The 25317-nt window shown below is 47.1% G+C and overlaps 1 protein-coding gene across 1 annotated transcript in view; it reads left to right on the top strand.

The window, feature by feature from the left end:
- Positions 1–309: 309 nt before the first annotated feature.
- LOC147702372 (uncharacterized) overlaps positions 310–25317 on the top strand; it is a 37506-nt gene continuing 12498 nt past the window's right edge. The window contains exon 1 of the mRNA XM_086929414.1: positions 310–1093. Within this exon, the coding sequence (XP_086785540.1) occupies positions 310–1093 (784 nt within the window). The remainder of the gene's footprint in view (positions 1094–25317) is intronic.

Here is a 25317-nt window from a genome sequence, read left to right as displayed (position 1 = left end):
AGCGTCATTGATTGGCGAGTCTTCCTCGCTCTTGACTGAGGACTTAGTGCCTCCCAGGCCTCCTACTAAGGAGGGGTTTGTTGGTTCCGAGGGCAAATGAAAACAAAAAGACAAACATGCAGAGTCTCCTAGGAGAAAATTGGTAATTTCCACCATAATGGACACTGATGATGATGCTGATGATAATTTGGATGACGCTGATAAGTTATTTGACATGTTTGACATTGCTGACCCTTCCACCCCCCTTCCAAATCTGCTAAACTAGATTCTTTTTCTTTTGAGCCAGTCTTTGACTCTGAGGGCTTTCCCATGTTTGATCCCTCTTCTATTCGTCACCCAAATTCCACGAAATGGCTTCCTTCCCATCATGTCGGAGAATATATTTCAGCCAGATTGCGTCTCCCTCTGGAGTCCGCAGTGAGATCCAGGCTCAAATCTGAGTGCCCTAAACCAGCTCTTCCCGACAAAATCACTTTAGTTCCTTCCATTGATCAACCTCTTCTCACCTTCTTTTCCAAGTTTGGCAAGGACCCCCGCAGAGGGGTGGACAAGGCTTGGTCCACTTGTCAGGACAAGTTGCTAGACATTGTGGGTCCTCTAGCCCGTATCTTTGATTTGGCGGAAGCCGCCCGTTTAGAGGGTACGGAACTCTCTGCAGAAGAGGTCTCCATTTGGGCACAACGCGCCTTTTGCCTCCTAGGGAATGCGAATTCTGCAATTACTCATGAGCGCCGCAAAGGTCTCCTCATTAAATTGGATCCAAAACTCTCAAATCTCGCCCCTATGGATCCTGGCCCCAAGGCTAATGGTCTCCTGTTCGGAGAAAATTTGGTTTGTGACCTCAGCAGATTTGTTTCTACTTTTGCTTCATTGGATAAAGCCCAACAAACGGTAAAAAAGGTTTTCGCCCCTCGGGTTTTTGGACGGGCCGGCAGAGGCAGGGGCCGCTCTTCCGGCCGTCCCTACAATCAAGGCTCCAGAGGGTCGTCCAATAACAACCAGGACTTCAAGCCCCAATTTTACCCCCAACGTGGCCGTGGCTTCAGAGGCAGAGGTCAAAGAAACTATCGTCACAACAACTCCAACCAGCAAGGTAAGCCTTTCTTTTTCCCCTCCTGTGGGGGGTAGTTTAAAGCTGTTCCTTCAAAAATGGTGTGCTCTCAGTTCAGACCCCTGGGTCTTAAACACCGTCCAAGGCTACCTAATCGAATTTCTCTCTCCTCCCGTTCAAACATCCTTTCCTCCTCCCCTTGTCTTCTCATCTCTCATGGCCTCTCAGATTTCAAACGAAATCGAAGCTCTTCTCCTAAAACGAGCAATTCAAATTTTTCCCTTCGACTCCTCAGGCTTTCTAAGCTCTATTTTTCTAGTTCAAAAGAAAAACAAAAAGCTCCGCACTGTAATCAACCTGAAGTGGTTCAACCAGTTTGTTGTTTACCGCCATTTCAAAATGGAAACAATTTTACATCTAAGAGACACCCTTCGCCCCAACGACTGGATGGTCCTTTTGGACCTTCAGGATGCTTACCTCACAGTACCCATTCATCACTCCCAATGGAAGTTTCTTCAATTCCAATGGGCAGGTGTCAACTACTGTTTCACCTCTCTTCCCTTTGCCTTATCTTCCACGCCCTGGTGCTTCACAAAACTCTTAAAACCAGTGGTCGCTTATCTTCGATCCCTTGGCATAAGACTGATAATTTACTTGGACGACATCCTTCTCATGAACGCCGACAAGCAGAATCTTCTCTCCGACCTGCTCTTGACACAAACTCTTCTTTCAGACCTGGGTTTCCTCATTAACACAGACAAGTCATCTCTAATCCCGTCTCAGAACATGGAATTCTTGGGTTTCCTGGTGAACTCTGCAGCAGCGTCCCTTCGCCTACCTCTTTCCAAAGTTTCCAAGATCAAAACGGAGATTGTTTCCGTTCTTCAGTCCTCTTTCTTATCTCTCCGGGCCCTGGCGAGGATCGTCGGTCTCCTCTCCTCCTCCATTCAAGCCATCTTCCCTGGCCCTCTTCATTATCGCGCTCTTCAACGCCTAAAAATAAAGCACCTAAGACAAGGTCTCGCTTATTCGAATCTCGTTGCCCTAGACCCTGAGTCCCGCACCGAGCTTCAATGGTGGATATACCATTTAGATGCGTGGAACGGCCGGACTATCTTCGCCACTGCCCCAGATCTTGTCTTAGAATCCGATGCAAGCCTGTCGGGTTAGGGCGCCCGATGTGGACCAATCTCGACTGGAGGTTCATGGTCCGCCGAGGAGTCCAAGTTGCACATCAACTGTTTAGAGATGCTTGCAGGTTCCTTTGCGATCAAAAGCCTTTGAAAGAACAGAATTCACTGTTCAATCCTCCTCGGTATGGACAATGTTTCTGCGGTCCGCTATATCAACCATCTTGGCGGAACCAGGTCCAAGCCTCTGGCGGACTTAGCGAAAAGTCTGTGGGAATACTGCCTCGCCCATCACCTTTCCTTGTCAGCGGAGTATCTCCCAGGAGATCTCAACACTGTGGCGGATTGGCACTCGAGGTTTCTTCGAGATTCCAGCAATTGGAAGCTCTGTCCATCCGTCTTCCTTTCTCTGTCCCAACTTTGGGGCCCTTTCTCTATCGATCTTTTTGCATCCCGGCTCAACTCCCAATTGCCCCAGTTCTACAGTTGGCGACCGGACCCTATGGCTTTGGCGACAGACGCTTTCCTGCAGGATTGGTCTCGTCATCTGCATTATGCCTTCCCCCCCTTTCTGATGATCAACAGGGTTCTCTCTCGAATTCGCCGCCAGTCTTCGTCTCTAGTTCTTGTAGCCCCTTTCTGGCAGGCACAGGTATGGTTTCCGTCTCTTCTCGAGATGGCAGTGGACTTCCCAGTCCTTCTTCCCTCCTTTAGGGATCTTCTACTCAATCCTCTAGGCGAACAACACAGTCTCATTCTCGACAACTCCCTAACGCTGTCGGCCTGGAAAGTTTCCGGCCTTCCACTTCTGACGTCCTCATTTCACAAGAGGCTTCGATCTTTATCAGCCAGGCCTGGGCCCCTGGAACCTCCAAGGCATACAAATCCGCCTGGTCTCTTTGGACAAGCTGGTGTTTGGAAAGGGACCTCAATCCCATTTCAGCCTCTCTGAATTTTATCATTAATTTCCTCGGTTCACAGGCCAGCGCAGGTATGGCCTATCGCACTGTCAATCTCTATCGTTCAGCCATTTCTCTCTACCATTCCCAGATTGATGGTAAACCGGTTGGTGCTCACCCTCTAATTTGTCGTCTATTGAAAGGAGTTCGATGTGCGAAACCGCCGTTGGCTAAGTATACTTCTGTATGGGATGTTACAGTAGTTCTTAAATTATTTACAAATTGGCCAGACAATTCTGTTCTTTCACTCAAGATGCTATCTGCCAAACTTACCATGTTACTGTGTCTAATTTCCATTAAGAGAGTTTGGATTTGGATTTGGATTTGGATTTGTAGAGCGCATAGCTACCCTTGGGCATCCCAGCGCTAACAAGACCTAGTTTTCCTGGGGGGTGGGGGGGGGGTAAGGAAGACAGGGTTTTAAGGGAAGAGCCAGGTTTTTAATTGTTTCCGGAAGGAGAGGAGGTTATGTTCTCTCCTCATGGCTACTGGGAGGGTGTTCCAAAGTTTTGGTGCGTTGTAGGCGAATAAGCGGCCGCCGGATCTTGACTTTTTTATTCTTGGGATGCTGGCAAGGGCAAGAGAGTTGGATCTAAGGTTTTTGGTAGACTGGTGGGGTTTCATCAGGGATCTGAGGATTGGGGGGCCTTTGTCATGCATAATCTTGTGAGAGATGCAGAGCGTCTTGAAGGTAATTCGCTCCTTCACTGGAAGCCAATGCAGGCTTTTGAGTGCTGGTTTTGCCGAGCATCTTGCTTTGGTACCTGTAAGGATTCTAGCTGCCACGTTTTGAGCCACCTGTAGTTTCTGAACGACTGATGCCGGGGCTCCCAGGTATATGACGTTACCATAGTCTAATCTGGAGTTAACCAACTCCTGCATCAGTAGCTTCCTGGACTGGAATGGGATCAGGTGGAGGATCTTTCGGGACATGCGGATAAGGCCAAAGCAGGTCCCTGAGGTTTTTCTGGCCTGGGTCTTAAAATGTAGGTCCTGGTAGAGCCAAATGCCTAGACTTTTGACCTCGGTTTTTGGGGTAGGGTAGGTTCCCATGCAGAGAGGCCAGGAGAGGTTTGTTGGAAGTTTGTTTGGGTTACCAAGGAGAAGGATTTCCGATTTGTCTCCATTAAGTTTAAGTCGAGAGTCACACATCCATTGGGAGACTCCTTCTAGACACCTGGAAAGATTTTCTAGGCTGGTGTTTGATTGATTGATGGAGACCACCAGCTGTGTGTCTTCGGCGTACATTACTGTTTTGACGCCGAAGGGGGTGATAACGTCCTCAAGGGAGGACATGCAAACATTAAAAAGTGTGGGGCTCAGGGAGGAGCCCTGAGGAACCCCACACTGCATGGGTAGAGCTTTGGACGTGGAAGTACCATCTGACACCTGGAAGGATCTGTCCTCCAGGAAGAATTTAATCCAGGCAAGGGCGGAGTCAGTGACTCCCACTAGACTTAATCGGTGGACCAGGATGGCGTGGTCCACCGTGTCGAAGGCGGCGCTTAGGTCGAGGAGGATCACTGCCACTGATCCTCCTGCGTCTATGATGCTTCTCGCCTCTTCGACCACAGCCAGTAGGGCGGTGTCGGTGCCTTGCCCCGGTCTGAAACCGGTCTGAGAGTCACGTAGCAGATGATTCATCTCCAAAAAATTGGAGAGTTGCTGGTTTGCTATCCGTTCGGCTACTTTGCTGATCCCAGGGAGGAGCGAGATGGGTCTGAAGTTGGAGGGGTCCGTGGGGTCTAGATGGGGTTTTTTTTAGGAGGGCTTTGGCGGTAGCATTCTTCCAATTGGCTGGAACGATGCCCTCTTTAAAGGAGGCATTGATGAGGTTAGTGATGGGTGGGGCTACAGTGGTAGCTACCAGTTTTAGCTTACTGATGAGAGCTGGGTCAGATGGGGAGACACTTTTCACAGTTTGCAGGGTAGCTAGGAAAGTCTCCGTGGTGATATGAGTAAAGGCCCGTAGGTGTGGGGCCTCAGGTTGGAGGGGTAGTGGGGTAGCGGAGTGAGGGGAGGTAGGGATCGGGAGTGAGGTTGATATTTTCTCGATTTTCGCTGAGAAGGATTTGGCCATTTGATTGCATCTAACGCCCTCTGGATCTGGAGGGGGTAGGGGGTCTTGGATTTTTGTGAGGAGACGTACAATGCGGTAAGTTTCCTTCGCAGAATTTGCAGCTGCTGCAATCTTTCCTTCAAAGACGGTGGCCTGTGTTCTTTTTATGGAATTCTTGTAGAGCCTGATGGCAGCTCTGTACTCATTTTTGGATTCCGTTGACCAAGTTACTCTCCATAGGCGCTCAAGTTTTTTGCATATCTTTTTTTGGTTTCGAAGTTCCTGGGTGAACCAAGGTGATTTAGGCGTTTTCTTACTGCTGGGCAGGTGTTTGAGTGGGAGGGAGGATTCTAGGGATTGATGAATCCACTCCTGTAGTTGGGCGTCTGCTTTGGAGGGATCTTGGTCGGGATCAGGTATAGAGGAGGAGAGGGCCTGGGCCCAGGAGTTTATGTCCAGTTTATTCCATGGGCGAGCGGGGGGTTGGGGGGGATGTCTATCAGGGGCCTTGGTGGATAGATGTAGTTTGAAAGGGACCAAGAAGTGGTCTGACCATGGGAGGGGGATAGGAGGTTGAGTTGTTAGTCTCGTGAGGTTGGAAAATACGGGATCCAACAGATGTCCTTTGTTGTGAGTAGGTAGGGTATTTAATAATTCGAGACTGAGAGAGCCCAGGTCTGCTTTGAGGTCCGCAGCTGGTTTGCTGGAAGAATCATCGAAGTGGAGATTTAAATCTCCCAGAAGCGTGAAATTTGGTGATAGGCAAGCGAGGGAGGAGATAGAGTCAATAAGCGACTCATTAAAGCGTAGTATCGGTCCTGGTGGGCGGTACACTAGCAGCCCCGAGAGGGTGGTCGAAGGCGGCCGGTGGACGGAAAAGAAGACGTTTTCGCAGTCTAAAATGGGGCTGTCTTTGAATTGGCATGAGAGGTTCTCTCGATATAAGACCGCTATTCCTCCACCGATACCTACGGGTCTGTTGTGGAACTTGATGAGGTATTCCGGTGGGAGAGATTGGATGATGTCTGGTTCTGAGCCGGCTGTAAGCAGGTTTCCGTCAGGAAGAGTACTTCTATATCCGATTCCTTTAGAAGTAGATTCATTTCAGTTTGATGCTTCGGGAGGGATCTGCAGTTTAGCAGGGCCATGTTGAGGCAAATTGGTTTTGACGGGGGCTGAGGACAAAACCTGTAAGGGTAGTTTAGGCAGCGGGAGTGTCCTTCCTCTGGGGAGATCGAGCCGTAGCATGTGGGAGCTGGAAGGCTTCTTAAACTTAGCAGGGTGTCGCTAGAGTATTTGATGATGGTTTGAGTGGTTTGAGTGGGGGGAGCAAGGGTTCTGGGCTCTGGGCGCGGACTGACGTGGACGGGCGCGGACGGGCCCAGACGGGCTTGCCTTAGGCGCGCCTTCGGCGCGTAAACGGCGCTCCCGCTGCGCTCATCCGCTGCGCTTCCGTCCCATGCACATTTTATATGGGTTGCTAAAGGCCAACTGTGAGGGGCGTGGCCTAAAAAGGGGCGTGGCCTGTGTCCTCGCGGTGCTCGTCGAGGGGGAGTGAACAATGTCAGGCAGCGCGGTAGCGTTAGGCTCCGCTCCCCGTGCCTGGTGTTCTGCTCGTGGGTGCCCTCAAAGTGGTGAGTTAAAAAGGAAGTTTTCCTGCTACAAGTGCGCAAAGTATACAATTTTAACAGTTTTTAAAAACAAACAAAGTGCTCTCCCGGCTTCCGCCTCAGGAGGGTGGTCGAGTTTCTGGTAAGGTGCTTGTATTCAGCGTTTTTATCCTGGAGGAAGGGGGCGTGGCCTAAAAAGGGGCGTGGCCTGCGTCCTCGCGGTGCTCGTCGAGGGGGAGTGAACAATGTCAGGCAGCGCGGTAGCGTTAGGCTCCGCTCCCCGTGCCTGGTGTTCTGCTCGTGGGTGCCCTCAAAGTGGTGAGTTAAAAAGGAAGTTTTCCTGCTACAAGTGCGCAAAGTATACAATTTTAACAGTTTTTAAAAACAAACAAAGTGCTCTCCCGGCTTCCGCCTCAGGAGGGTGGTCGAGTTTCTGGTAAGGTGCTTGTATTCAGCGTTTTTATCCTGGAGGAAGGGGGCGTGGCCTAAAAAGGGGCGTGGCCTGCGTCCTCGCGGTGCTCGTCGAGGGGGAGTGAACAATGTCAGGCAGCGCTGTAGCGTTAGGCTCCGCTCCCCGTGCCTGGTGTTCTGTTCGTGGGTGCCCTCAAAGTGGTGAGTTAAAAGGAAGTTTTCCTGCTACAAGTGCGCAAAGTATACAATTTTAACAGTTTTTAAAAACAAACAAAGTGCTCTACCGGCTTCCGCCTCAGGAGTGTGGTCGAGTTTCTGGTAAGGCGCTTGTATTCAGCGTTTTTATCCTGGAGGAAGGGGGCGTAGCCTAAAAAGGGGCGTGGCCTGCGTCCTCGCGTTGCTCGTCGAGGGGGAGTGAACAATGTCAGGCAGCGCGGTAGCGTTAGGCTCCGCTCCCCGTGTCTGGTGTTCTGCTCGTGGGTGCCCACAAAGTGGTGAGTTAAGAAGGAAGTTTTCCTGCTACAAGTGCTCAAAGTATACAATTTTAACAGTTTTTAAAAACAAACAAAGTGCTCTCCCGGCTTCTGCCTCAGGAGTGTGGTCGAGTTTCTGGTAAGGCGCTTGTATTCAGCGTTTTTATCCTGGAGGAAGGGGGCGTGGCCTAAAAAGGGGCGTGGCCTGCGTCCTCGCGGTGCTCGTCGAGGGGGAGTGAACAATGTCAGGCAGCGCGGTAGCGTTAGGCTCCGCTCCCCGTGCCTGGTGTTCTGCTCGTGGGTGCCCTCAAAGTGGTGAGTTAAAGAGGAAGTTTTCCTGCTACAAGTGCGCAAAGTATACAATTTTAACAGTTTTTAAAAACAAACAAAGTGCTCTCCCGGCTTCCCCCTCAGGAGTGTGGTCGAGTTTCTGGTAAGGCGCTTGTATTCAGCGTTTTTATCCTGGAGGAAGGGGGCGTGGCCTAAAAGGGGCGTGGCCTGCGTCCTCGCGGTGCTCGTCGAGGGGGAGTGAACAATGTCAGGCAGCGCGGTAGCGTTAGGCACTGCTCCCCGTGCCTGGTGTTCTGCTCGTGGGTGCCCTCAAAGTGGTGAGTTAAAGAGGAAGTTTTCCTGCTACAAGTGCGCAAAGTATACAATTTTAACAGTTTTTAAAAACAAACAAAGTGCTCTCCCGACTTCCGCCTCAGGAGTGTGGTCGAGTTTCTGGTAAGGCGCTTGTATTCAGCGTTTTTATCCTGGAGGAAGGGGGCGTGGCCTAAAAAGGGGCGTGGCCTGCGCCCTCGCGGTGCTCGTCGAGGGAGAGTGAACAATGTCAGGCAGCGCGGTAGCGTTAAGCTCCGCTCCCCGTGCCTGGTGTTCTGCTCGTGGGTGCCCTCAAAGTGGTGAGTTAAAAGGAAGTTTTCCTGCTACAAGTGCGCAAAGTATACAATTTTAACAGTTTTTAAACAAACTAAGTGCTCTCCCGGCTTCTGCCTCAGGAGTGTGGTTGAGTTTCTGGTAAGGCGCTTGTATTCAGCGTTTTTATCCTGGAGGAAGGGGGCGTGGCCTAAAAAGGGGCGTGGCCTGCGTCCTCGCGGTGCTCGTCGAGGGAGAGTGAACAATGTCAGGCAGCGCGGTAGCGTTAGGCTCCGCTCCCCGTGCCTGGTGTTCTGCTCGTGGGTGCCCTCAAAGTGGTGAGTTAAAAAGGAAGTTTTCCTGCTACAACTGCGCAAAGTATACAATTTTAACAGTTTTTAAAAACAAACAAAGTGCTCTCCCGGCTTCCGCCTCAGGAGTGTGGTCGAGTTTCTGATGTTAAGGCTCTAGATGTTTCTGCTCGCCAATTCTCTCCTACAGGTGTATTATTTCAGATACGCAGACGAACTAAGACTAACTTGGATTCAGTGTTTTATCCTTATTTTCCAGCTCATCCCAAATTGTGTGTTGGATAGTGTTTAAAAGTGTACGAACAAAGGACCGCTGATCTCAGAACTCCCTCTCATTCTCAACTCCTTATATCCTTTCGTAAACCCCATCTCCCTGTCTCCTCTCCTTCCCTTGCCCGTTGGGTCCGTTGGGTCATGTCTCTTGCCGTAATTGATGTCTCCGTTTTCGGGGCTCATTCGGCCAGGGGAGCCATGGCTTCTACAGCCTTTTGGTCTGGCTCTCGGTTGGAAGACACTCTGAGATCAGCAGATTGGTCCAATGACAGTATTTTTCGCATGTTCTATTATAAACCTGTTCATACTGTAGCTTCTGATGTTGTTAATATGCTTTAAACAAGCATAATAGGAGCCTCCGGTCTTGCCATAAAATGTAGATTTTCCTAGTGTTCATGACGGAAAGTCTTAATTTTATTAAAGACACGGAGGTGAGTATTATCCCGCTGCAACATTACTAACATTTGTTCTCCCTCCCTATAGCGAATCCAGCCCTGCCACCGGCTTCGTCTTAGGAGATCTACCCTTCGGCTTTTAAGGTCCGCACCTCCACGTTCTCCAGCTCAGTGCTCCTGGATCCTTCTTCTGGTGTCCTGTTTGGTCTTCTTCCTTGGATTCCTCTGATGCAAGACTTATGTTCCTGGACTTTCGCTCTGTCCTTAATTTTGTTCATTTTTCCTTTGTTTTATGACTTTAAATGACCTGCTCGTCAGCGAAAAGAGGAAGCTGCGCAGTCAGTTAGGGTCTTTATCTGTTAGGTCCTCCGTGATTGGATACTTCACTCTCGTTTTTTCTCATTCCCATGGCCCAGTTTGTTCTCTGGCCCTCTGGGAACTGTAGTTTTTTGCCTATCTTGGCTGCTGTGCAATTAAATGCAAGATTAGAAAGCATAATACTCGCCTCCGTGTCTTTAATAAAATTAAGACTTTCCGTCATGAACACTAGGAAAATCTACATTAACAGGTTTCTTTGGTTTTGTGATTTCTGTTGGTATTCTTGTTGTTCATCAGTTACCAATATAATTGAGAGTCTGCCTTTTGACTTTGACATGGCCACGCCAACCTATATTGCCATTTTCAAACAATAATACTACCAGACTGCTTAATAGACATTTTTCACACTGTTGTGTACTGCACATTACCCTATGTCTCAGTGCTCCTACTTATAAAACAAGAAATTCCAACACTCCTTATGATCATACTCATACTCCTTTGGGACTAAAATACACAGAGAAAAGGTGCTCAGGTAGCTCTGCACCACCTAGGGACTGGCCCCGGCTATTTGTATTATATGTTTAAGTGCAGAATTCACCAGTTTTTGCCTCATCTTTTCGTGTGAGTCTACAATAACGTCCAGCCGCACCTCTGTGGGTCTAGGTGGCACCCGGAGAAAGCAAGGGGACAGAATTGCTCTTCTCCCTCTGTTTCTCTCCTCTACTACTGAATATTGTTGGTGTACTTGTAGCAAATGCAATGTCACTTTACCTGGAGAACGTCTCTCTCTCTACTTCATTTAACAACGTGCAGGTAACTGTTTGACCACTGCATGAATAATTGCACAAATTGGTTACCCTTGCCCATGTCCTTTGGGAATGAGCAGCAAAAGTTAGTCTGCTGACCAACCTTCTGTGTCACTTTACTAAAGTGTGTATGCACGTTTGTTAACTGCAATAGGGACAGCTGACACCTTCCCACATGCACTTACAAAGAGCAATAAGTGGGGTACGAGTGACTTACAAGTAACATCAATATATTGCTGTTTTCTCTCTTATGACGATAGGAGATGAAAAAGAGGACAAAGGACTGAATATTAGATTTTGCATCGACTAATATATCATTATTGTGACCGTGATTCTTCTCCTATAAGAAGAAGAATAGAGGATTATGATGTGGAACTAGTTTTTTTGTAAAGTTGTCAGTTTTGAAGATTGTGCACACTGTAAATACTGCAAACGTGATTGACTAAGATTGAATAAAAGAGTTTAGGACTGAGGATGTTGTTCAAAAGAAAGGCGACACACGGAAAATGGGAAGTAGCATCCCATGTCGGGTAGAATGGACAGAGCACCAATAGATGCCTCCTCAGCCGAGGATGGTCAGTGCTTCACATTAACCACCAAACTCATGGAGCGAACAGCTGCAGAAACTGAAAAAAAAACACTGTCCCTGTAGCGGATAAGTTAGGGACTGATACGCCAAGAACAGAGCACATCTGTGGTCTGATAATGGACTAAAAATGTGCGAGGGAGGATCAGTAGATACGCTATGGTCTATTCACCCACCAATCCTTAGCCCAGTGGGCCCACACAGTCAAGGAGGCAAGGGTGAAAGTGGAGATGCTACATCACAAATGCATCCCATAAATGCTAGATCACAAGGTTTTAGAGAGGAAAGTATATCTGATGCTGGCTACAGTACAATACCATCTCTCGTACTGGACAGCATTTACGTGTGGGCTCTGTGCTCGGGCAACAACATTATTGGCCCATTGGCAAGAGTACCTGCTAGCAAATAATAGACAAGGTCATGAACGTTACAGCCAAAACTGTGGGAGGAGAATGATCAGGGACACTTAGCATTGCATAGAACAATGGACAGGGCAAATACAGAAATAGGGACTGGCCTACAGTGGAAAGAATGAGGCATAGGGCCAAGAATGGTGCAACTTGTTTCAATTGCCACTAATGAGGGCCTTAAAATGTTATGTTATGTTATGTTATGTTATGTTATGTTATGTTACTAACATTTTTAAAGCGCTCTGTTACCCTGAGGTGTCTTGGCGCTGTACGCTACCATCTGATGAACACTGTAACTGTGCCAGTTGGCGGAAAAGCAAATTGCATGAAAAGCCAAGTTTTTAATCAGCTTCTTGAACGGAAGGAGCTCTGTTGAGTTTCTTAGAAGGAAGGGGAGGCTATTCCATTCCTTGGCGGCACAGTAACGGAAGCTCCCACCACCCCAGCTGATTTTATTGAAGCAGGGGAGAGTAACTTGTTTTGCTTTCATGGAGCGTAAGGCTCTTTCCGGAACATACCACTGTATTGATTGTTTCAGGAAGTCAGGGTCAATGCCATAGAGGGCTTTAAAAACTAAACAAATATCTTTGAACTGAATCCGTAGTTCCACAGGGAGCCAGTGAAGGGCTCTGAGTCCTGCCCTCACCGAGACGAACTTGGGGGTCCCTGTAAACAGCCCAGCTGCCGCATTCTGCACAATCTTGAGTCTGGCCAATTGTCTCTTCTGAATGTTAATAAAGAGTCCATTGCAGTAACCCAGCCATGAAAGAATGACTACCATTTTCAAGCTCTCTTTCGGGAGGAGAAATTTATTTTTACGCAGGATTCAGAGAATGAGAAAACAGGAGGAAAATACCCTACTGATCTGATCTCCATATGCCAGTTTCGAATCCAGAATCACTCCAAGATTTTTCGCCCTTTCCACCGGGATTGGAGGCACGCCCATTGTGTCTGGCCACCAATCAAGTGTCCACAGATGAGCCATGTTCCCAAAAATGATGACCTCAGTTTTCCCTGCATTAAGTTTAAGGCAATTTGATGCCATTCATGCAGCGATTGTCTGCATACAGTTATGCATTTTGAGCCAGTATCCACCTCAGAGCCGTTTTGAATTGATAACACAATTTATGTGTCTTAGGCATAAGAGATTAACTGAAAACCAAAGGATCTGATGAAAACTGCCAATGAAGCAACGTAAACATTAAACAATGTCGGACTGACCGAAGAGCCCTGTGGAACTCCACAAGGGAGAGAAAAGGGTTTTGAGCTATCTCTGCCAAGGTCCACCGTTTGTGTTCTGCTGACCAGGAATGATTTCAGGAGGCCCCAAGCATTTCCTTGGACTCCGACCCCAGATAGATGGTCCACCAGAACTTTATGATGGACCGTGTCAAACGCGGCCGCGTATGGCAGCACCAAATTGATAACAAATTGATACCTGTCCCCATCCACGTCAGCAGAGACACCACTTTAGTGGATCACCTCCGCCTTATGTCCAGCCGGTGGTCAAGGTGAATGCATGGGGCCCGATTCACAGAACTAACTTAAGACAAAATCCTAAACTTACTACCATTTACTCATTTTGGTATGGTATTCACAGAAGGCACTTACTCATTTTGGTATTCATAGAAGGCACTTACTCATTGATGAGTAGGTGCCTTTTGTGAATACCAAAATGAGTAAGTGCCTTCTGTGAATACCAAAATGAGTAAATAGTAGTAAGTTTAGGATTTTGTCTTAAGTTAGTTCTGTGAATCGGGCCCATGGACAGGAAGAGTGAGACGTTCCTTGAACAAAGGTTAAGTAGGACATTTCTACATCTATGTGAAGGGGAAGGTAACAGAGGGGAAAGCTACCATGACCAAAAGTTAACTGAAGTCCTCGTAGACATGAAGGTAGCACTGGAGGTGGAGAAACAAGCAGTGGAGGACCAGACAGGTACACAAAACACAGCTTCAGAACAGACCAGCGTGCTCATGGAATATGACACATCACAATGTAATGATCTTCAGAAAAGAAGCAATACTGTAAATGGTCTCGCTGCATCATTGTTGAAAGAATTCAATAGCCTAACTCAAATAGCCTGTAGATTATGAACGGAGAAAGGGGATTATTAGATGTAATGGATCCAACTGCAGAAAAATAGCAATTTAGAAACTGCTAACACTGGCTTTTCTCCTTGTCCACCAGTGTTCAGAATGCAATTAAAATGTACTAGAAGGGGCAAGACTGACCACCTCCAAAAGTGCTCAAGCTGCAGAACTTGTCGCATTAACAAGGGCATGTAAGCTGGCTGACGGAAGAACAGTGAACAAGTACACAGACAGCCAATATGCTTTTGGGGTGGAACATGATTTTGTCATGTTGCGGGCTATGAGGGGATTCATAAATATCAATCAATCAATCAAAGTACTTGTAAAGCGCACTACTTACCTGTGAGGGTCTCAAGGCGCTGAGGAGAGGGGGGAGCTGCTACTGCTCGAAGTGCCAGGCCTTGAGGAGCCTTCTGAAGGTGAGTAGGTCCGGGGTCTGCCCTTGGTGGGTTGGGAGGGTGTTCCAGGTCTTGGCGGTGAGGTAGGAGAAAGATCTGCCGCCAAAGGTCTTTCGTTGGACGCGGGGGACAGCGACGGTGGCAAGGCTGGCGGAGCAGAGCTGGCGGGTGGGGGTGTAGAAGTTGACTCTGCTGTTCAGGTAGGCTGGTCCGCCGTTGTGGAGTGTTTTGTGTGCGTGGGTGAGGAGCTTGAAGGTGATCCTCTTGTCGACTGGTAGCCAGCAAAGGTCTCTTAGGTGAAGGGTGATATGGTTGCGGCGGGGGACGTTGAGGATCAGTCAGGCGGAGGCATTTTGGATGCGTTGTAGTTGACGCAGATGTTTGGCTGGCATTCCTGCGTAGAGAGCATTGCCGTAGTCCAGCCTGCTGTTGATGAGGGCCTGTGTCACTGTTATTCTTGTTCGGTCGGGATCCATTTGTAGATCCTGCGAAGCATGCAGAGGGTGTTGTAGCAGGAGGAGGAGACGGCGCTGAACTGCTTAGCCATGGAGAGGGAGGAGTCGAAGGCGAACCCTAGGTTGCGTGCGTGGTCGGTGGGTGTTGGTGCTGTTCCCAGCGTGGTCGGCCACCAGGTGTCGTTCCAGGCTGAGGGGGTGGGTCCGAGGAGAGACCTCTGTCTTGTCCAAGATCAGCTTCAGACGGCTGTTCTTCATCCAGTCGGCAACGGTCTTCATTCCCTCGTGGAGGTTGGTTTTGGCGGTGTGTGGGTCCTTGGTGAGGGAGAGGATGAGCCGGGTGTCGTCAGCATAGGAGATGATGTTGAGGTCATGTTAATGGGCCATTTGTGCGAGGGGGGCCATGTAGATGTTGAACAGCGTCGGGCTGAGGGAAGAGCCCTGGGGGACGCCGCAGAAGATGTTGGTGGCTTTGGATTGGATGGGTGGGAGGCGGACGCTCTGGGTTCTGCCAGAGAGGAAGGACGTGGGCCAGTCGAGGGCCTTCTCTTGGATTCCGGCTTCTTGGAGGCGTGACTTTAGAGTGTGGTGACAGACCGTGTCGAAGGCGGCTGACAGGTCCAGGAGGATGAGGGCTGATGTTTCACTGTTGTCTAGTTGGCGCCTGATGTCGTCTGTGGTGGCAATGAGGGCTGTCTCAGTGCTGTGGTTTTGGAGATGTTGATGACCTTTCGTAGTTCGAGTGCGATGGCTGCGTCTGCTTTGTTGAATACGTGGTGAGGGCACGGGTCTGATGGGGATCCTGAGTGGATGGAGTTCATGACCTTGCGTGTTTCATCGTCGTTGATGTTGGACCAGGAGGTCAGATGGCTGGTGTGGGTGGTCTGGCATAGTCGGGTGGTCATGGTGTTGAAGCTGTCATGGATGTCAGCGATCTTGCGGTGGAAGAAGGTGGCCAGTGAGTCGCACCGTTTTTGTGTGGGCGGTATGTCATTGGTGTTGGCGAGTTCCTTCACGATGCTGATGAGCTCTTGGCTGTTGTGTGTGTTGTTCTCCAGGCGGTCTTTGAAGAAGGCCGTTTTGGCTAGTCTGATGAGGTGGTGATGTCTGCGGGTGGCGTCCTTGTGGGCTACGCGGCTGTCTAGTATGCGTTCGTGGAGCCTTTTCTTCTCCAGTGTTCGGCATGCGAGTTTGGAGGTCTGGAGCTCGTCGGTGAACCAGGTGGCTTTCTTGCTGGTTCGACTGTTGGAAGGTTTTTTGAGTGGTGCGAGGTTTTTGGCGCAGTCGTTGATCTACTAACTGAGGTTGCGAGCGGCGGTGTCTGGGTCGGTGGGTTTCGGTGGGTGGGTTCTGGGCGAGGGTGGAGGTCAGCTGGTCTTTGGTGACTTTGCTCCAGCGGCGGTGGGGCAGCAGTTGGGTGCGGTGGTTTGTTTCTTGAAGGTGAAGTGGATGCAGTGGTGGTCGGTCCAATGGAGCTCGGTGGTAGGGTGGTACGTGAAGTGGGTGCTAGTGGAGAAGATGGGGTCCAATATGTGTCCGGTGGTGTGGGTGGGTGCAGTGATGAGTTGTTTGAGGCCGAGGTTGGGGAGGTTGTCGATCAAAGTGGTGGAGTTAGTGTCATTGTTGTTCTTGAGGTGGAAGTTCAGGTCACCGAGGAGGATGTTTTCCGTGGAGGCGAGTGCGTGGGTGCTGGTGAGGTCCGCGATGGAGTCTGTAGATGAGTGTTCCTCTAAGGGTGGTGTTGGGGACGGTGTGGATCCGGAAGTGCAGGTGTTCGGCGGTGTTGAGGGTGTCGTCCGCATGGGTGGAGGCCTTGAGGATGGACTTGTGGACGATGGCTATTCCTCCTCTGGTTCCGTTGGCGCGATCCCTGCGGGTGATCTTGTAGCCTTCCGGGATGGCTATGGAGATGTCGGGCGCCGAGGAGTTGTTAGGTCTCTGTCAGGAAGGTGACGTCTGGGGTGCTGGTGTCAAGCAGCGAGTTTGCGTGCGGAGCGAGTGTTGAGGAGTATGCAGCGAGGGTGGTTGGGTCTGGTCCTAGGAGTAAGGGTGGCACTGTGGCAGGTGAAACTGCAGGTGCAGCAGGAGAACAGTTCGTGGGTGCGATTTGGGTCAGCCTGGAAGCAGCGGTGGTTTCGCCCGGCGTTGAGGGTGTGGAGGGTGCTGGCATTGTAGCGGAGTCTTGTGGCTTGGCGGTTGCAGAGTCTAGGGGTTCTGGCGCCTGGCGCGGTCCAGGCACGGTCCAGGCATGGACGGGCGCAGACGGATTTGATTCTGGCACGTCTCCGGCTGCGTGCATCTGCTATTTGAGGCGAGGTGGGAAGAGGAGCAGCTGGGAGGCAGGAGTGGGGCGGGATACAGAAAGGAAAAGGGTCGTGGCTGCAGGGGAGCGGCAGCGGGAGCGAAGGCGAGGGGTCTAGAAGCGAAGGGAGGGGTGCGGTTGGAAACAGGGGGCACAGAGGGACATACAAAGGGCAATGAACCCGAAAAACAGTACAAACAAAACAGTATCACAAAATTACAAGAGTGGCATAGCCAGCAGGACTGCTAAGCGCAGCAGAGCAACGGCAAACTCACGAGGCAGGAGGCAGCAGGGGGGGAGGCACGGGCACAACTGGTGGAGCTGTGCAGCGTGTGGAGCGACCTGGCCTGGAAGCAAGGTCAGGGGTCGCTATTGCACCATTAATAGCACAGCTATTGCAAGCCCTGTTTCTACCAAAATGAGTTACAATTGTCAAATGTGCTGCACACGCTTCATCCAAAAACTATGTATTACGGGGCAATGCATAAATTGAGGCAGAAGCAAAGAATAGTACTAACAGGTTATGAGAAGAATGTCCCTAAATCTACAGAACAGTGAAAGGAAATGGCCTTGGGTGTTACTGGCAATATGCTTGTCCATTGCTGTCATTATATTAAATACGCACCTAATAGTGTATTATGATCACTTTGCTATACTTAGCCCTGGCCTTGAGATAAAGATAATGTACAGAGGTACTGTACCAAGATGAAGAATTAGATATCGAAGAGGGTGGGGCAGTGGAACAATATACAAAAGCAAATTGAGAAAATTATGCAGAGAACAAATCTGTTCAAATGGTACATTTCTAGGCAGAAGAAATTAATATATCCATTTGTTATGTCTACCAACATCTGCTGGTGAGAAAAATGAAAAAAAAGAGAAATTATGAATGCTTTATCATTCCATCATCATTGTTTACCAAAAGGGCTGGAATGTGGAAACTAAGTTTAGACAACAATGGTGGAATCCATTATATTGACATTGTAATAATTCAATGATTATGGAAATTGTGGACAAATGTATAATCATTACTTGAGCTCATGTGACTGTACTCGTAGACAGTTTGCGCTTTGCCTGCCAATATGCTGCTGGTAGCACAACACATTGCAAGACTTGTGCAAAAGAGTACATTTCCACATTTCTGCATTCTGCCTGCTTGCCTTAGCAATAGGCACTTTAGGCCTCAGAAGTATATCCAGACATACATAAAGATAATGTGGACCATTCTTATTAGCCTGCATCCAATGCTTGGACTTCAGCATAATGTAACTTTTACACTGTCCGACATTAGACACAAGGGACTTGTCACATACACGTTAGGTGGATTCCAGAAGTTTCTAATGCTGTACTGTACATTTCAAAGCAAAATGTGCTTCTTCACCACCTGCCAGAATATGTTGGCCTGGCCCATTTCCTGTTACGCATGAGAAATTGTAATGAAATCTTGTGGTTTGTAACTATATATTCCTGTGTTCTACTTCTGCTTATTCGAGCCTTCAGAACCCAACTGATGCTCCAATGCACGAAATAAATCTCTTTATTTCACACTCAGGTGGTGTGACAGAGTTTGGTTTGAGTTCTACAGGTTTTGCCAGTTTCTACAAGAGCAATGTACAAAAAAGATCAATAGTGTGTTATAAGTAGGCAGAGGTGGCACATGGGAGATGGCGATCCTAGCGAGTATGGGCATGGAGAGTAGTGGTCAGATGAGAGGCAGATACCATGTGAAGAGAAGACGCTTCATTTGCTTTCAGAAGAAGATGAACTGGTAGTGCTTGTTCGATATGTACTGGAATCCTGATTGTTGAAACTTCACTGCCCTGTAAATTTTTTTTTAAAGTTGCTGAACCTGTAGGTATAGATGCTGTTAGATATCTTGATTTTGGAAAGTAGAGGGGTTTGCTATTGACACAGTTTGCCTTGAGGGTAATACGGGCTGAGATTGAAGCCAGTACAATTGTTTGAGAGTGGATGGGATCCTGGTTCTGCGCATCCATAAAAAGGTAGGCTGATGCAGGAATGTCATCTGTCATCATGTAGAGATGGAATTATCATGCTTCATCAAGGTGCAAGTTCACCATATAGAAGTCGAAGTTCATCAGAGAGAAGACTGAGTTTCGGATTATGCAACACATCATTGGGATGTGTACTGACCGACTGGTGTAACCCTGGAAAAGCCAGCCTTTGTTGCTTAGGTATAACATGAACCACTGCAGTATGCATCTTATTGAGGTGGAGATGGTACTGAGTAGGGCATGGCATCCATTGCTTGGTGGTTAAGGGTATTGAGGTCGCTGTGAGAGTGAAGAAAACAAGGAGTCGAACATTGCCAGTGTCATGATGTGGAATAAATCATCAAATTCCTGCATGGAGGCTGTTTCTGTGAAGCACTATGGCACGAATCCAGATTGGCATTCATATTAGAGGTTGCTGGCCTTAATTTTCTTGTTTAGTGAGTGACAAAAGTCTTTTCAAAGAATTTCACTGGGAAGAGGATGTGGGTGATTAGGACATCAGGGTCCAGGGTAGGCTTCTTCAACACAGTAAGAAAATTACCTACATCTAGGTAATCTTGTTATGTTTCATATAGATACCCTAATTTAGGCTCAGGTAGCAGCCTAACCTCTCACTTATTTTCCCCCTGCCATTTCATTATATACCGGTTCTTGGGACTGACCTTTTACCAAGTTAAGGTACTGCTAACAGGGTGTGGGATTGTACCTGAAAACTAACCTCCTCCATTATGCATGAGGATTCTTGGAAATTCAGGAGGACTACCATCTCCTGCATAATAACTATGCATAAGTGTCATTCCTTCCGTCATCCTAAGTCCGACATGACACAGCAAGGTATATCCCTTGAGTGTACCACTTTGGGTATATACATACTATATATCTTTGCTAAGGCAAGAGAGGAGAAAAAGGACTTCCATGCTGAGACACTGACGCTAGATGCTGAGGTTCCTGCACCATGCAGGCACTCCAGCTCACAGTGGTCTGATATCCCTTGCAGGGGGTCCATCTTGAGACCAAGATGGGGTCCCACAGTCTCTCACTTCAGGTAATGGGGTTGACTTTATCCTAGAGGGATTCTTGGCTCTACACCTACATACATCTAGTTAGAGTTGCATTGTAGGAGTATGCATTATTATTGTAATTTTCATACCTGCCTGTATTTATTTTTTTAGCACTATGGTACAAATCCACCATCCTTTTACTCTGTTGGTGCTTATAATCATTTATATCTGTTTCTGTCTTATGGTTATTTCAGCACACCTATTTTACACTAGAATGACACTGGTTCAATAAATGCTTATTGAAAACGTCCCCACCATTTATTCTGTGTATCTCTCTTAGACAAAGTGAGCACAAGTGACTGAGCAAAAAGTAGTGCACTGCACTGTTTCCACGATCCGTGATGGGACAGAGTTGTCATGTTCGATAGTAGCCAAGAACTTTTCTCTCCTTGGAAAGAGGGGTTTCTAGTGGCACTGTGAGCTAGCTGGTATTCAGGTAAATATACTCTGTGGGAGTGTCTAGAATCAGTATGTACACTAGTCCCATAGTCTATGTTGTCTATCATATATAGATTTATAGGAACTCCACAACAATCTGAGCAGGTGTGCTGCATTAGAGAGGCATTGATGATGTTGAGAAGAGGTGTTAGAAATCTTAGGACATAGCAACTGATCTCTTATTATGGTTGGTTGGGCGATGGAGCCTCCAGGGGATGTGGCTTGTTGAAATCACAGATTACTTGGTAGGGCATCTCAGGAGATGTTGTTAAAGTGTGGATGATATTCACACAGTGTTTGCTTGTTTTGAGGAGACCCATTCTTCTCTCAGCCACGTTTTTATTTAGGCTGAGATTTTTTAAAAAAGACATATGTCTTCTTGTTTAGATCAACACCATTTCTTCTGTTGTATGATCGATTAGTAATATAATTCGCTTAAATACGTAGTTTGCACCACAATGAACAATCGATTAAAAATATTATATCACCAAATGCACTGAGCTTTCTATAGCCTGAGGGCTATAAAAAGTTCTTTAAGTTCCGCGCCATTGTAATTATAAAGAGAGTTTCTGTGCATGTCCCAATTTTAAGAGTGCCTGCTATATATACCTTTTTTTGTTGAAAATATTTTTATTGCCATTTTGTTAACATATATTACATTACAAAATGAGTAAGTTTCATTTATTATTACATCTTTTGGGCATGTACAGTACAGCTTATGAGGACATTATCTGGCAATATTAGTGCATGCAATTATTTGCTAGTGGATGGATACAAGGGGTTTGCTTAGTGGCTAGTGAATCCTACCCACTTTACTCAATAGGACCGATAGTTACATCCGTTTGTGTATCTTCAATAATGTTCAGTCATGTTCAGTGGTGTGTCTTCCCCTCTCAAGGGTTGTTGTGGTCAGGTGGGAAGTGTTGAACTGCCATTTAATAATCATGTATGGAAAGGCGTAACATATATAAAACGAATAGTACATAAACCAAAGAACTCAACTAGTACAGGTTAGGGGTATCAAAAGGTGTTTGAGAGGCATTTTATGGGTGGTGAACATTGTGGAATAATTTAGATCACGGCAAGCCCAGTCTGTATCCATGCCGAGTGTAGTCATGTCGTTCCATGTCATGTCACATGGGGAGAGGGTAAAGTGTAGAGGGGGTCACAATAGCTCTCTAGTTGTACCATGGTCAGCCCTGGTCTGTCCCCATTTATCTCAATACCTCAGTCCGTGGGAGTCCAACTGCCTTCATCCGAACTATTGGAATGGCTCGGGCGTTCCCAAACAAATAGGGCATCTTTCCAGTGGTCTGTGATTGGATGCTGGCATAAGCCCATTACGTTTTCGGTCCAGCCCATTTAGTCACCTCTTGGGTCCAAATGTTAATCTGCAGTCCTGGGGCCAACTTCCACATCACCGGAATTCGTCTCCTGGCCAGCGCCAAGTTCAAGTCTATAAACTTGGGTGGAAGAGGGAATAGTCCAAGCTGCTATATATACCTCTTTGCTTTATAGCAACCACTTATTTTATCCTGCCATAAAATGGACCTTTATTTGTAGAATTTTTAGTTGTGCTGGCCATCGTTCTGAAAGCACATAACAGATTAGGTTTCACAATGCTTTAGTGGATGCAGAGCATGGTTTCAAAACCACAGTTTGGGCTGGTGGCATACTTCTCTGTACAACAGAGCCATCAAGAAGAGCACAACATTCACCCATTTCAGTACTTTGAATGGCGTGCCCCTGGAAATCGAGGTAGGAATCTCTGTGGAACCAAATATCATGAACACTATATCAAAGGATAAAATATCAAAAGGTAAGTAAGTAGATATTTTCGATATCTAACTCCACATATATGTAGCTAAACGATGTATATACTCAAGGTGCATAGACGTAAAGCTAAGAAAAGTACATCTATACTTTCTCTATATGCACCCACTTTTCGATATTTGTCCCTTGATATTCTGTCCATGAAACTAGTGTGTCTCGATATTCCCAGCCTCAATATTCAGTAGTATATGCCTTTAAACAGAAACATTTTGGTTCTTATCTCCCATACCAAATGAAATGCATGCACTGAATTAAAACTAATATCCACACACCGTGCTGTCTTTACATATGGGCATGCTGGGCACAGGGTCAAGACTGAATTGCATATGACTGGGTTCAAACTGCAATGGCATGGGGAGCAAAAAAATTATGGATTTTGGCCCAGATCTCTGTACTGGGGTGAATGCATGACATTGTTCTGCATTATGTCCATCAATTGTTACTTTTGCATTGGGCAATTGTCCAGGAGCACAACGAGCACAGGGGACCCCTGCAGACCAAAATTTAACACAATTTTTCTGTTCAGCATTTTTATTACTGTGAGTATTTGTGTAGGTAGGGCCCAGTGCACGGCTTTGGCCGTGGCCTAAAATACTGTTAGGATGTCCCTGTCCACATGTTTTTCAAGTCATGTAACGTGACCTATTAAGTAACTTCAGGTGAAGACATATTCTCAAGCATTCATCTTCATAAACCACACAGCAGAAGCCATTGTATTATAGTTCATGCTTAGCTGACTCACAGAACAGTCGCTTGCCATTTAATCTGATACCCAGCAGAGACAATCTGGTCGACATATTAAATGCAGCACAAAGTCTTTCTTCACTACCTATCTTGTGCTAACGTATATTGCCCAATCAAATTCTACCAAATGCAAAGTACAGGAATTATCCTATATTTGATACTACAACACATAACAACACATACAACCAACACAGTGAACATGAGACCTACAATTACCAAAACAAGGCCTGAGATAGCTACTGAATCTAGATATATAATAACTAGCTCTCTGTGTTTTTACTCTGCTTTTGTTAGTTCTCTGGTAGGCTGCAGGCAAATTATATGGCAGTCACTCCCATTACCAGTGCTATTTATGAGTTAACAAGGAGCTTCAGAAGTAAATGTGTACAGATCCTGTCACATATAACAAGGTGCACTACTCGAGCCCTTATGGTGCAATTAGTCGCAAAACAATGATCTTTTTTTTTTTTTTTTTACAAAACTTCAAATATACACCTGATTGTGACGATTTCAGCATAGCCTATATGTGCATAGTACTGCAATGTATTCTTTATGGCTGATCAACCAAATGATAAATAACAAACCTAAATGATGAGATTAATCATACTCCGTTTTCCAATCAACCTTTCATTGATATGACATTTATTGAACAGTTCATATTTCTACATCATATTGAACAAATCATATTTTATGCTGTGTTCCCAATGCATTTCGAGAATCCCTTCCTCAGGGGAACTCCGGTCCACGGTAAACCTGGACGCCAATGCGGGAAATGTTATGGTATAATATCGAGAAAACCTGAAATCACTCGTCGTATGAAAGTAGTTCCGCCTTTCCAAATTTGAAGATGCTGCCTGCTGACTACTCTGCACTTCTTCGTACACCAACCAACAAGGAGCTTAACATGAACAGTGTGCCTGGTATTTTTTTTTTTTAATGACAAAATACACTTTCAGTGCCTCCCAACTTGGTAAGCAGCAGCCCCTTTTGGCATTTTCTGTTCTTTGGGTGGTGGCGTATCTGCCTTGTAATGTCATTTTGTTGAGCTTGCTTTAGCTGCCAGCCTTTGTGTAGTGATGCCCCTCACAGCACAGTAGTCTCTAGCCTGGAGTACCCACACAAAGGCACAAAGAAGTGTGAGGTTTTTCACTTCTGTCAACAGTAGAACTGAAAGTGTAATAAAGGAAGAAAAAAGGTTGGGCCTTGCCTCAAGTGGCTCTTCTGTATTGCACAACAGAATCTGCATTGTCAATATTCATCTCTTCCAAAGGGCAGAGATTCACTAAGTCTAATCAGATGCTTGATGTTAAAAAAGGCATCCATGAATTTTAGAGTCGGAATATCCACCTTCCAGCCACTAAAATCCAGTCAATAAATGCCTGCTGTGTGGGGAAGCTTTCAACACCCCCATTTCGTGCCATGCTAAGCCAGAGACATAGAAAGGAATATCACTTTGCTCTCCTAATTAATACTGTGAGTCATACTTTAAGGGTGAGCAGCAGACGACATTTGCTCTATCATTTGCTAAATCTCCTTTTATGTATTTGCTTAATTTTTTTTAATATTCTACTCTGTTGTTATGATCATGAGGTTACTACTTTCTTCAAGCACAGCCTAAAGCTCCATGATTCATATTACAGATGTGTTCCAGAGAGCCAACATGTGTTAGCACCTGCTTTATGAGCCCCCAAGGGCACTTTGGTATTACAGAAGGGGCCACAGATGCTTGTGCAAACTCTACTTGCGCTGGGGCACATGTTGCGCCAGCTCCATCTCAAGAAGGCATTTCCTCCTTTAAATCGCCTCCAAGCCCCATGCAAGAGAGTGACTCTCTTTACCTCTGCCACATATTATGGCCTGGGCTGCAGGAGTAAAGAAGTTGTCAGGAGACGCACTGACAGTGCACCCCAAAAAGGTGGTGCACTGTCAGGTCACTGCTTGATTGCTGACCTCTGGAGTTGGTCAAAGGGGGTCCTATGGTACCCCCGACTTCACTAACTGCACCCGACCTCAAGGGTATTTATTTCCCCTATTTTAAGAGCAGGTGGATGTTGGCTTCAAACAGAAACATGGAGCAGCTTTTTAGCAGTCGCTCTGTACTTAACTTGAATGTGCTGGCCCCAGGGCAGCAAGAGTTTGCGGCTGCCCTGAGGTCAGCATATTCAGCATAATAGGGTACACTTTCCCTGTTTGCACCGGGCACACCTGTTTGATATATAACATGTAATAGGGGTGGGTAACCCAATAAACCCTTGCGGGCTTGGGCAATCAAAGTGTTTAAGGAAAAAGTTGCCAGCAAGGGATTTATTTAATCTATGAGTTTAACAGTGT

The sequence above is a fragment of the Lissotriton vulgaris genome, chromosome 7 (genome assembly GCF_964263255.1).
Source record: "Lissotriton vulgaris chromosome 7, aLisVul1.2, whole genome shotgun sequence".
In the NCBI taxonomy this organism is placed as follows: domain Eukaryota; kingdom Metazoa; phylum Chordata; class Amphibia; order Caudata; family Salamandridae; genus Lissotriton; species Lissotriton vulgaris.
Note: the sequence above shows the minus strand (reverse complement) of the source record. Positions and strands in the feature narration are given on the sequence as shown.